The sequence below is a fragment of the Osmerus mordax genome, chromosome 12 (assembly GCF_038355195.1).
Source record: "Osmerus mordax isolate fOsmMor3 chromosome 12, fOsmMor3.pri, whole genome shotgun sequence".
NCBI classification, from domain to species: domain Eukaryota; kingdom Metazoa; phylum Chordata; class Actinopteri; order Osmeriformes; family Osmeridae; genus Osmerus; species Osmerus mordax.
Genome location: NC_090061.1, coordinates 5,180,446 through 5,193,944, shown reverse-complemented (window position 1 = coordinate 5,193,944; position 13,499 = coordinate 5,180,446). Strand labels below are relative to the sequence as shown.

Here is a 13,499-nt window from a genome sequence, read left to right as displayed (position 1 = left end):
GTCAGTTTGGTTGTTTGTTCGACCTTCTCAGCGGTAAGACAAACATGGAAGCTGTTCCTCTATGGCCCTAATATTGACTGGTAGTTTGATCAGCACCACAGCGTGTTAAGAGCAATGGCTTGGAGCACTGTTCATGGTTTAGAACGACTGCCTGTTTCCGACATTCCTCTCCCCTGACAGCATCTTGTCAGACTGTATTCACAACACTCATTTTAGCGTGTCCACAGACTTCACACTTAGGCCTTGTAATTCCTTTATTCAACCACTTTTTCTGCTCCTACGGAAGTCCACCATGTAGCCATCCACTATAATGCCGTTTTGTGTTTGAAGGAAAGAGGTTTGAGTTATTAAGAGATTTACCACAGCTTATAAAGGTATGTCTGTGTGGCAGAGACATTTTCCCCTGAGTGAGAGTTCAGCTTTGATGTGGTCTGGAGTCTCAACTGGGTGATTTGTAAGGTCTAAGTGAGTGTGACGTCTTGATTATGTTTCTGCACTGTACACGTTTGGCAGAAGGTACAAAGCTGTCGTATGAGCAAAGTGGAAAAGGAGTCAGACTTGGGTTGTAAATATGTTGTGTAAAATTTCCAAGCCCAAACCACAACAGACATTGCTGTCGTCACTTCCCCCCCCCCCCCCCTCCTCCTCCAGTTAGCTAGTTCATCTGGGATCCACGAGCCTGCACATTCATGCGTGGGTGACGCTTTTTGAGTCCAAAGAGACGCAATTTTTTTTGTTTTTGTTGAATTGATCGAGTTCAATTGTATAATTGAAACCAGTACTACACAACCGGCACACACAAGCAAAAGAGTGACGGGCCAGTTTATGAGTGTAAACACTTCATCAGAGGCATCCAGTGTCGGCTGTACGCCACTGATCTGCGCGCGGTGAAGCAGGCCAGATCGTGGAGGTTTACTCCCTGGGATCAGTATCCTCTTTGAAGTGTGAGACGTGCGAGACATTCTCGCATTCCGGCAGGGAACGTTGCAGTAACGCTGTATTGCAGATTATTTATGTGTGTCCATGGGCTTCTCTTTGCTCACATACATGATATAAGACTCGTTTACATGTTCCCATGAAAGAGCTTGGCAGTGCCTTAAGTCGGCAGTTTTTCTTTTTCTTTTTTTTGCGGTTCATGTTTCTTTTTGATTCGATTAGTTACAGTACATAAACAGTGATCAACAAATCAATGTGATTCGTGATCATGTCCAGAAGTCTCCAATATTGCTGACCAATGTTTGTTCTGTTTCAGATTGGAGTGCCGTACAGTTTGTGTGTGTGTATTTTCCCTCAATCTTTGAATGTTCTCTCGTTTCACTAAAACAGGAACCTCCTATATATTTAAACAATTTGGACAGAACTGTGCGGAAAGAGAGAGCGAGCAAGAGAGCGAGCGGGAGAGGCAGTTCAAAGTGCAGGGACGGGGGTGTCGGTTTCAAAGAGAGCGCAGAGCGATCAATATGTGAGATATGTTAATTCGGCAAAGCCCCGTCCTGGTATTGATGTTTACTAGGGTTACACTGAAGCAGCTGGGCTGATGAGGGGGCCAGTTGAAGAGACCAGACAAGAGGTCATCACACATGCACTACCGGGTGGGGAGCGGGGGGGGGGTCAAGGATCCGTGCTATCTTCCCCAGCTCATCCCATACCCATTACTGTAAGAATCCCCTTCTGCGTGACCCTGTGTGTACAGGCAGATGAAGTGCAAGCGTGATAGAAAGCAGCCTGGAGAAAACAGGCACTAGGAAAATCTGCTGTCTGACCAAGGCTGAAAACCCAGGGTCACACAGTGAAGCAAAGCAGGCTCTTTAGTGCGCATACAAGCAGAACATGATCCCCAACTGTAGGTTTCAGTACATATAAAATGCATCGCTCTTGACATTTATGACTAGCGGTCACAAACTAGATGTTATTTTAGACAGTTGGCATTGCATTTACAATGTAAAAAAAGGTGATGTTCCATGGTCTAAGGATATATTTTTCAGTGTTCGTTTTCTGTCTGTTCCTCTCAACAATCCAATTGTGGATTTAATTTGACCTCAACCTCGAGAATAACAATTATGTCTGGCATATGGTTTATTAATATACCAAAGAGCCTATTTGAGTATGAGAAGTGACTGGTTAATACAAGAATTCAATCCTCTGTACCACATCAGTCATGAATGTCCATTTGAACTTAATTACACTAAGTGTATTTTATAGATTTCATTCAGTGAAAGGCTGCACTAATGGTTTTGACTGTAATCAAACATCATCTCCCCCTAGTGGACATGTGTGGCGACTGTTATAAACTCACAGACAGGCTCCTCACAGGAAAAACATTGTGGTTCTAAAGGCCTTGTTATCTCAGGGTGACCCGGGTCAGTGTAGCCGTCATAGAACATTACAGAGATGAAACAGCTACCTTCTCTCATCCACACCACTTTACATGTTAGATTACACTTTTTTTTTTTTCTCAAAATGACAGTCAAGGACAATGTGAATTGTTTCTGTATGTGTGTAAAAGAGAAAGGCAGAATTAGAGAAAGAGAGATAGAGAAAGAGAGAGTGTGTGTGTGTAGAAAACGCAGAGATAGTGAGCGTGTATGGGTGAGTATGTGTGTGGAGAGGGAGGAAGAGAGAGAGAGGGAGGGAGAGAGAGGGAGAGAGAGGGAGAGAGGGAGAGAGAGAGAGAGAGAGAGGGAGAGGGAGAGGGAGAGGGAGAGGGAGAGGGAGAGAGGGAGGGAGGGAGGGAGGGAGGGAGGGAGGGAGGGAGGGAGGGAGGGAGGGAGGGAGGGAGGGAGGGAGGGAGGGAGGGAGGGAGGGAGGGAGGGAGGGAGGGGGAGGGAGAATGTGTGTGTGTCCCAGCTGTGCATGCTGATCTCTGTGGCCTCCAGTGGAAACAGAGGTGGAGCAGAGCAGGTCCTGTATTTCCTCACACAGGTGGCCACTATTAGACTACAGAGCCCCTTCATGGCAGGAGATCAAACCACATGCCAACACCAGGAAACACAGAGCCCTGCTCAGAGTTAGACCTACAGACACACACACACACACACACGCGGTGTACGCACAAAGACACATATACACCCTCACTCACTTTGTTTGTGATAGAAACACGTACTGGCCAGTATTCACTCTACACAGTGCCCCTGTGCAAAATCCATGTTTTTTATTATGTCTAAAAACTGATTGTTTGATCAGAAAATGGTACTTTGTTTCTGTAGAGTCCAGCTTACCTTCACTTTAAACATGCTGAGAGGTGTTAGAGTTAAGACTTGTGAACTTCTCCTGGTTTTCTGTAACTTTAGAGAGCCAAGGCTGAGGAGCTGCCTGTATGCTGGGGTTAAGTGAAGGATCTCTGCGGTTTTCTAATCTCTGTATTGTTGAGTCTAAGAATCAAGCGTGTGGAACTGGACATGTACAGAGATTTGTCATTAATATATCTGTAAAGTAAAGGACAGAGTATAGTAAACCAATGAACACCATAGTGAGAAAGGTACTGACAACAATTGTATTTTTTTTTTTTTACATGAAACAAAAAAATGTTCTCAGCCCAAGGAAATGTGAGTCAAGTTTAATGATAAACAATCTCGCCACCCAACCAGTTCTTCAGCCAGGTAACTCTTTAGGATCACTATCCAGGGTACAGAAAGAGAGAATGGTTAAGATTTTTTACCCAGACCATTCCTCAGACTCCATGGTTCTCTGCTCCCAGCATGCCTTTGGGCAGGACATCACATGGTCCGCCTCTGCTTCATCGGTGCCGGTAATCCAGTAAAGAGGGGAGGAAAGGCCTAATACCAGGGTCAATCTCTCCTCTCCACGGAGTAAGGACTCTCTAAACCTGCCCCGCGCCCCACACCCCTGGCCAGATCTGCTGCCAGAGAGAAAGGCATGCTGGGTAATCAGCCCCATGCACACAAATTATCTTATGGAGCGATGGCTGAAAGCTGGAAACAATTCACAGTCACGCCAATGCATGTTCATATTTCAGAGAAACAGGCTCGGCATTGTCGGCAAACGTGTAATCACATTTGTAAATTGTATTAGTCATAAACATTTTGTTGTCTTGGCAGGGGTCTGTAAGAGTTTATTTCTTAAGAGAAATTGCTATCTGGTAGAAAGAGCTATGAGAAGGAATGTATCAAAACGAATGGAAGACATTTACTTTATGACCTTTCTTTCTTTTAAATATTCTCTTCAGAAAAAGTCAAGTTTGTGTGTGTCTGTATTTTCTGTTTGTGAGCTTGTGTTTGTGTGTTAGGGTGATAAGAGGGAGAGAGCAAGAAAGAGAGAAAAAAAGAGAGAGAGAGCGAGATAGAGAGTTGGAGGAAGAGAGAGAGCTGAGAGAAAAATAGGTCTCCAAATGCATTAAAGTAGACCACAGTTTGGTCAATTAAGTTCACAGACCTCCCAGTCTACAGAAACATTTAGCCAACAGTGCGGATTCAGTCAAACATTTAACAAACTTGGAAATGTTAGCGCTTCAAATATGTATTGCCGCTGGTGTGATTTTGATCGTAAATATACAGGACAGGACGTTAATCTGTCGTCTTGTCAGTGCTGTTCATTCCTGCGTTGTTCGTCTGTAGCGTGTATTGTAACTCTGTCTGTTCCGAGGGCCTGCATCGTAAATCTGCCCCCAGTTTAGAGGCAGGAGCCCTTCGTAAATACAGAGCTGTGTAGCTGGAAAGGCTGTAATGGTTTCCATAAGTCAGGTCGCTGCCTGATGGCAGTGTAAATCAGACCCAAGGAAATTAGGGGGGGGTTGAAGGCCAGGACCAAACTTTTGAAAGCGTCTAACTGTCAGTACTCTTGAGGTCCAATTTGTGTAGGTAGAAAAACAATATCTCTTTCGTTTTGCTTCTCCAGTTACGCTGTAACAGCAGAGAAGATGACAGAGTAATTAGTATATAGCTTAAGAGGAAATATTGCTTGTTTGGATCCGTGGAGCTGGGAGTTGAGCAGGGGCTTTGATCTGCCTGGGGATGAGGGGTGAAGGGTAACTCTGGCACTGCAGCGTCCTGGCGCCTGTCAGGTCAAATCATGGTGTGATTCAGCGGAGGGGTCTTAATTCTGTGAGTGGCCAAGCATCTCAACTGGATGTTCATGCCCGATATATTTTTGTGTGTGTAGAGAGTCAAGGTCTTGGAACATTTTGGAATTTTGGAAAAGGTTTTTCAGCTAGTGTTTGTTTCTGAAGGTTAGCTAGCTTGTAAGTGCCAGCCACAACTCAGTGGAGAAGACTTGTTATTGTCCAACAACATAATCCAACTACTGACTAAGAACCTTTAGGTGAACTTGATTTAGATCACTGAACCAACAGTTCACATTTTCTTTTATAATCCCGTTGCGCTACATCAGATAAACCAAGTACACCCTAGATTGTTTACAAGTTTTTAAAATAAATATTTCACCCCTCCTATACCCATGTTCTAATATCCAGTGTCTTGAAATTAAAATCCGAGAAGGACATGACCCTATAGCAAAACAGAGGGTCCCTAATGGCCAAGGGCCCTGCCGTAACAGACCTCAGTTCTCGAGTTTCTGAAGCAGGCCATGTAAGGCTGATCCCACTCTGCACAGACGTGGAAGTCAACACAGCCCTGTCACACACACAGACAGTCAATGTGTGAAATGTAGCGTGTTGTTGTGCCCAGTTTGCCTCCCTCTCCTGAGGAAGGAACTAAGGCCAGAAAGAAAGAAGAGAAAGAAAAGAAAAAAGGAATAACGAAAGAAATTGGGGTAAAGGAGTTTGTTTTATAGGGAAACCTGACAACCCTCCTACTTTATGTCTTTGTTTGACTTTCTGTAAATCACAGAGCTTTTGATGGGTGGAGAGGAAGGTGGGGCAGGGGGTAATTTTTAGGGGGTAGAGTGATATTTGGATATATATCAGAAAGCGAATGCTGTTTCATGGAAGCTATATTACTGTGTTTTTGTAGGCAAGACATTTGGCGGATGATTATAGTTTAGAAACTGATCAAAAGAATTGGGGTATGGTATTATTGAATGCAGCTGAACTGTGGAATGATTTTTGACATGTGTACCCTGTGTCTGTGTTCACATTTATGTGCAGTCCAGGCACTCAATCATTTTATTATTTGAAAGTACATTCAAGTGAAAACATCAGACTGAATGGAACCTAGAGGACTATGAGGAAGTTCTGGGAGACACGGTGTATTGGCCTCAGTTGTTGTATTGGATGCACATTGAGCTGGCAACCTCAGAGCTGTGAGTTCAGTCCCTGGACGAGCTTCATAAACATATGTGTACAATAAAAACAGATTTTGATAAAATAACTTCAAAACCAACATGGAAAACATTGCAAAATGCCTGAGAAATAGTTGGGTTTGCAGAGGATTGTCATGAGGTATGGCTGGTGCTTGGCCTGGCTTGTGTGTGTGGCACAGTTGTCCTAGCAGCGGAGTGATAATGAAGTGTTCAGGTGTCCTAGCTACGGTCTGCGGTGTTGTCCCTCTGAGGGGTTTGTCGTGGCGTTGTACTCGAAGAGTGTTAAACCGCCGACACTGGCAGATCCAAGTTCCCGCCCGCAGGCTTCAAAGACAAAGCAGCCCAGAGTACGCCAGTCATGTAGCGCTGGGAGGAGGGGGGAGAAAGGTGCTGTAACCAGAGCTCACACACTTTAGATTGCCACTTAGACTCACAGATGGCGGTTGGCCAGTGCAGTCTTTGAACACACACACACCCTCTAAAAATACAGTCCAATACAGCCCGAGGGAAGTGGTTTTTACTGCTATTGCATTTCTTTATTTTCCTTCCAAATGGTGAACTTTGGGAGAAGTTGCCTCTAAATCAGTGTGCACACACGTGCGGATCTCACAGGTGGTCCTTCTTCTTCAGTTCCCCTCACGATCCACATCAGGTTCTTACTGAAACTTTCCATTTGGCCGAGTAAGAATGAGAGCTGAAGGCTGTGTGGGAGGCTGTGGATGGATGAAGGGGTCACTCATCCGATCCGGGGGTCTGCTCTGACACAGTCAGTGCAGATGTGGATCCTCTGCAGTTGCCTCGCAGCTCAGAGAAGATGGTTCCATCTTGAAGTGGTTCCTAGCGTGACGCAAAGCAGATGTGTAAGGCATTGTGTTATCATTATTGACCCGTCACTCTGGTCGCTGGCTGTGAGGATGGATGGATGGAAGATGGCTGGACGGATGGACGGACGGATAGACTGATGGATGGGTGGATGGGGGGTAGAACTGAGCATGAGGCTCAGATAGGAGTTGGGCATGGGTATTTCAACCTGCTTTGATACTGGGCATGTGACCATGTCTTGGCCATAAATCTGAAATCCCTGCAACTTCAGAGACATTGCAGCCCCTGCAACAGAAGCGCTTAGCCACAGCTGAAGACATGGGTTGGACCTGTGAAGTTTGTGACTTGATTTAAGCCCTCTGACATTGCTTGTAAAAAGGGCTATACAAATCGATGTTTATGTCAATGTTATTTAATGTATTTGTCCCATCTTTCCCTCTGTCTACATGCAGATGACTCCAGCTCTGTAAGGGATGGCACAGGGGCAGGAGAAGATGGAGAACACTCACCAGAGCTGACTGGAAAGCTGGGTAAGAACCCAAATTCTAGTTTTTATCTTTACATGTTAATCTATGCATAAAGATATGAATCTCTGCATTGCCAAGATACAATCTTTGTAATAACAGACCTACTCCAAATTCCAGCAGCATAGTCCTAAAAACTTAAACAGAGGTAGCAGAAAACAAACCGTTGAAGCAGTTAGCATGTGGGTGGCTATCAACTTTTAAAACTTTTTATGCATCAAACATTCCTGAGCACTTTGGGATCAATAAAGTGAATTGAATTATGCACGCACACACGCATACACACACAAACATACTCACACGTTCAAAAGACAGCGAATTAACAGCATATCATTCATACTCACACAGACTTCCCAGGGTGCTGTTTGCTTAGATAATTGCCTCTGACAGGCCAGAGAGATGGCTATTTGGGTGAAGTATGATAGGGGAAACATTCCATCTCTCTCTCTCACCATGGCCACCTTTGTGGATTCTGTGATTGCCTTTATATGCATACACACACACATACATACAAACATACACAGAGAATGTGGCCAGTCATGTTTCACCCTCTTCAAAGGAGGACTGCCATGAGTATTTTTACACTGTGAAGTGTTGCAGTTAAGTGCTCCCTCTGGGGCCAAATCCCTCCTGCTGTCCTTTCAGTTATGTCTCCTTCTCCAGCACTCTATTCTCTCCTTCCTAGACATTTACATTTACATTTAGTCATTTAGCAGACGCTCTTATCCAGAGCGACTTACAGTAAGTACAGGGACATTCCCCCGAGGCAAGTAGGGTGAAGTGCCTTGCCCAAGGACACAACGTCAGTTGGCATGACCGGGAATCGAACTGGCAACCTTCGGATTACTAGCCCGACTCCCTCACCGCTCAGCCAACTGACTCCCCCCCTTCCCCCCCTTCCCAGCCACCCTGTGCTGCCTCCAAACCACAAACAGTTTTGGGGTCCCAATCTTGTGAATCACTCTTGTTTCTTTTAGGTATTTATTTAGTCAGAACAAACATGATCTTGCCAAAACAGACAGAACGTGTGATTCACAGAAACATCTAACCGGTGTCTCATGCGCAAAGAGACTATGCGGTCTGTAAAATCAAAAGGTTCAGTAGAACTGTTCTCCTCATGAATCTCCCTCCCTCTCTCCTCTCCCTCTCTCTTCTCCCTCTCTCCTCTCCCCTCTCCCTCTCTTCTCCCTCTCCCTCTCCCCTCTCCCTATCTTCTCCCTCTCTTCTCCCTCTCTCCTTTCCCTCTCTTCTCCCTCCTCTCCTCTCTCCTCTCCTCTCCGTCTCTTCTCCCTCTCTCCCCTCTCCCTCCCTCCCTCCCTCTCTCCTCTCCCTCTCTTCTCCCTCTCTCTCCTCTCCCTCTCTCCTATTCCCTCTCTTCTCCCTCCCTCTCTCCTCTCCCTCCCTTCTCCCTCTCTCCCTCCTCTCCCTCTCTTCTCTCTCTCTCCTCTCCCTCTCTCCCTCCTCTCCCTCTCTTCTCTCTCTCTCCTCTCCCTCTCTCCTCTCCCTCTCTTCTCCCTCCCTCCCTCCTCTCCCTCTCTTCTCCCTCCCTCCCTCCTCTCCCTCTCTTCTACCTCCCTCTCTCCTCTCCCTCTCTTCTCCCTCTCTCCTCTCCCTCTCTCCTCTCCTCCGCTCATGGACCTCCCAGTCCGTCCACGGTTCACGCAGCCGGCGAAGATGAGGAAGCGCGTCATCGCCCGCCCCGTGGGCAGCTCGGTGCGCCTGAAGTGCACGGCGAGCGGGAACCCGCGGCCAGACATCGTGTGGCTGAAGGACAGCCGTCCACTGCTGGGGGACGCGGGTGAAGGGCCGGGCGGGGCCGAGGGCCGCAAGAAGAAGTGGACCCTCAGTCTCAAGAACCTGACGCCCGAGCAGAGCGGCAGGTACACCTGCCACGTCTCCAACCGAGCAGGGGAGATCAACGCCACCTACAAGGTGGAGGTCATACGTAAGTATCTCTGCTTATGAACGCGTTTGATAGAAGGAGGTCGATCTGGCCGTGAATCACCATGCCCTCGTTTGGGTCGGAGGGGGTGATTCATGCACAAAGCATGGCCTGATGAAAGTATTATTGCTCAGACATCTTTTGTTCCTGTATCCAGTGATGTGGGTGGAAGGTACATCAGAGTAATGCTGAAGAGTGTTGAACAGCATACTTGCTGTTCAACAAAATATAAAATATTGTGCCAGTGCAAGTATTCCTGAATGTACTCATTGCAGGCACCGTGCTCCATAACTCTGAGATGTACAGTGTTGAGAACTTCTGAAACTAATGTCAGTGCACTTGTCAGACTGGCTTGGACTAAATGTTAGTTTTGAGCATAGGTTTGTTTTCATGTTGGTTGGTGTCGGTTTGTTGGGTCAGAGGAAGCGATGATGAGGCTCTGTTGAGCGGACCAGCTTCTCTCCCAGACGTCCCCATGTGCTGCACATTAAATCCCAGCTGTGGTTGGACTCCTGAAACACATGTTTCTACCAAAAGGGATGCCAAGGAAGGAGGAAGGGAATCAAACTAAATGCAACTTGCATGTTGTCAAATGCTACTTTAAGAAAACTAAACCCATAAACTTTGCAACTGTCAGCTGAGAGAGAGAGCGAGAGAGAGAGAAAGAGAGAGAGTGAGAGCGAGAGTGAGAGTGAGAGCGAGAGAGAGAGCGAGAGAGAGAGCGAGAGAGAGAGCGAGAGAGAGAGCGAGAGAGAGAGAGAGAGCGAGAGAGAGAGAGAGAGAGAGAGAGAGAGAGAGAGAGAGAGAGAGAGAGAGAGAGGAACAATTATGTAAGTGTGTCAACTGCTGTCACATCAGCCACAGCATTGTAAGAAGAAGCGGTGAGCTCCTATCTGCCAATTTCGCCATTGAAAGAATCCTTACTGGTGCATTGTAGCCTGGGATGAGAACATTCTTTATGACATCTCTCCCCCTGCAATAGTTTTATTTCAACTAGAAAACATAAGAGAAATTGGATTAAAATAATTTGATACTGTATGTCTGTGCCTCCACTAATCAGCAGTTGTAGTGCCAAATGTCATCCCTAGTTTCACATGCAACCTTGTCGTCTAACCTGTGTTACAGAACGTACCAACTCGAAACCCATCCTGACGGGGACCCACCCGGTCAATACCACCGTTGACTACGGGGGGACGACCTCCTTCCAGTGCAAGGTGCGAAGCGATGTGAAGCCAGTCATCCAGTGGCTTAAAAGGGTGGAGCTGGGGGACGAGAACAAATACAACTCCACCATCGAGGTGGGCGAGCACCGCTTCGTGGTGCTGCCCACGGGGGAGGTGTGGTCGCGGCCCGACGGCTCCTACCTCAACAAGCTGCTCATCACCAGGGCCAAGGAGGAGGATGCGGGCATGTACATCTGTCTGGGGGCCAACACCATGGGCTACAGCTTCCGCAGCGCTTACCTTACCGTGCTTCCGGGTGAGACGATCGACAGATCAAGTCACTCATAAGTCACTCGTAATCCTTACAACCGAAACTTTATTTTTTTTATTGTCATAATTCTTTCTGTTGCTTTTGTCTGTTTTTACCTTTTGTTCCATTGATTTAAAAAAAAATATTTATGAACATTTCCAAGATTTGTTGTAAAAAATCTTTTTTTGACATACATTTTTATATTGTGTCATCATGTATTTTCTAGAGTCCAGGTTCATGACAGCTGTTTTGGGGATGTACTCTGACATGTCTGACGGCTTCATCTGTGTTTCTACCCTTGTTCAGACCCCAAGCCTTACCTCCCACCCGTCCCCACGGCAACGTCCCCCAGCCTACCCTGGCCTGTCATCATCGGCATCCCAGCGGGCGTGATCTTCATCCTCGGCACCGCCTTCCTCTGGTTCTGCCAATCGAAACGCCACTGCTCCGCCGCCCCGTCCCTGCCAGCATCCCAGCGCCCACCCCCTGGCGACCGAGCCCTTCCCCCCGGCACCATGGCCTGTGGGGATAAAGAGTGTCTGGGCTCGTTGACCTACGAGGACTACATAGCTCAGCAGCAGCAGCTTCTCCTGGTCCAGGGGGGAGGCCCTGCTCTCGCTCCCAAGGTCTATCCCAAGATCTACACAGACATCCACACCCACACACACTCCCACGTGGATGGGAAGGTGCACCAGCATCAGCATATCCACTGCCAGTGTTAGCACCGGTTGGTTCTAGCAGCGTGAATGTGAAGCTCTGTTTCTGCCATTGAGGTGGAAATATGAAGGCTTCTCACGTCTATGGAATAGGCTGTTTTTTTTTATTGGGCCAGTCCACATCCACCATTTTCCTGTTCCACACAGTACTGTACACAGATACGGCCAAGACAATGTCAAGGCACATGCCAGTGAGCCTGTGACAGAGCCAGTGTGCTCACACAAACTGTGAGGAAAAATTGAATATCCATATCACATATATTTTCATATTGCCTTTTGTCAAAAGTAAATGACAAACTCAAACTAATTGAGCCAACAGAGCAACTGAAAAACTTTTCACAAGAAACTTAACTGAAATGACATCTTATCAAACCTTAGGGGCAAAGAGAAACATACAAGAATCTGCCATGTTCTTGTTCTGGAACCTTCTCTTTGGCTGCTGAGAGTGGAGGACGTGAATGTATACAGTCAGTTCTGTCGTTTAAAAATATGTTTGTTCCTTTCTGAACATGGGGACATCTTATGAACACAAGCCTCAACACTACAGAGAAAGGTGGATGGACAGAGACACTCAGGAGAACAGAGATTGCATGTCACCTGTTTTCTCCCCTCAAAGCTGGATCCGAATAATTTTGGCTGTTTGATTTCTTTTAGAAGAAATGGTTGGACATTCACCTGCAGCCTACAGTATATTGAGTAAAGTCTTCCATTGCTGTGGATTCACATTGCATTTGGTCACCAATTTCACACTATTATGCTGCTTTGAGCTGCACGGTGCTCACCCAGATGGATTTATTTTCAATTGTTTCTTCTCTGCAAACTCATCCCAGCTTTGTTCCTCAGTGTTTGTGTCCCTGGTGTGAAATCATCCACCAGGGTAGACAACGTGTCATCATCATCATGCTTCATCAGAGCTGATCATTGATATTGAAATTACATGATATAGCGTTACAGTGATGCTTCAGATATACAGTACTGTGTTTTGTTCATGCTTGTTACTTTGGGAACTCTCAGTGGTACACCTGTGTGTGGTACATTAAAGCTAGCCCAAACCACAAAAGGACTTATTACTCTCTTCAAATCTCAGGTGGCCTTCTTGTGTGTTGAACAGTGTGCGTGCATTTATAACTCTCTGACCACTATATGAAACTGTTGCCTTTGACTGCTCATGTTTGTAATGACCCCCTTTTTAAGATGCTTTTTGATAAGAGTGAAAAGCAAAAGATAAAAAATGTTCAAATTGCTGCGTTATTGGTGAGAAAAATGGGTGTTCTGTTCTGTGTTTACCCCAGTAATATGTACTATGTGTCAAAGCTACGGACTGCCACATTACGTATCCATGCACTTATCCCAAATATGTTGATGGAAATGTCTTTGATGTTGTTTCCAGCTCTCCTATGGGGAGTTCTGGACTGTTCTTGACCCCTCAATGACCCCCACATCCTAAGTGAGTGTCAAGATTCTAAAATCAATATGGTGTGTTTAATTTATTTTCCTGAGTGAGATTTCGTTATTCAAACAATTGGGCATTAAAGCAACTGTTTTGATCCAAAAGGTTGGTAGAAATGAATCCGTTAATGGCATTTTTGTCTTATAGTTACAGTGTAAGCTATGTAGTAAATACCTAGCAAGTGTAAAATATTTATATGTGTCGTTGACATGTACTTATACAAACTGTCTTTGTTTTGACAATCCTGTACTATCATCTTTTAGGTTAAATAATGCTTTTGTCAAAAGAAAATATTTTAATCATTTTACCAATGCCATTAAAGTGAAAGTAAATCATGTTTTTGTTTTTAAACTTTT

At 45.8% G+C, this 13,499-nt stretch overlaps 1 protein-coding gene across 3 annotated transcripts in view; it reads left to right on the top strand.

Annotated features, from left to right (window-relative positions):
- Positions 1–13,499, top strand: part of fgfrl1a (fibroblast growth factor receptor like 1a) — a 30,802-nt gene extending 17,303 nt beyond the window's left edge. For all 3 annotated transcript variants that reach the window (XM_067248216.1, XM_067248215.1, XM_067248214.1), the window contains 4 exons: positions 7,491–7,568; positions 9,208–9,507; positions 10,630–10,983; positions 11,284–13,499. In XM_067248216.1, the coding sequence (XP_067104317.1) occupies positions 7,491–7,568; positions 9,208–9,507; positions 10,630–10,983; positions 11,284–11,699 (1,148 nt within the window). In that variant the 3' untranslated portion in view covers positions 11,700–13,499. The remainder of the gene's footprint in view (positions 1–7,490; positions 7,569–9,207; positions 9,508–10,629; positions 10,984–11,283) is intronic.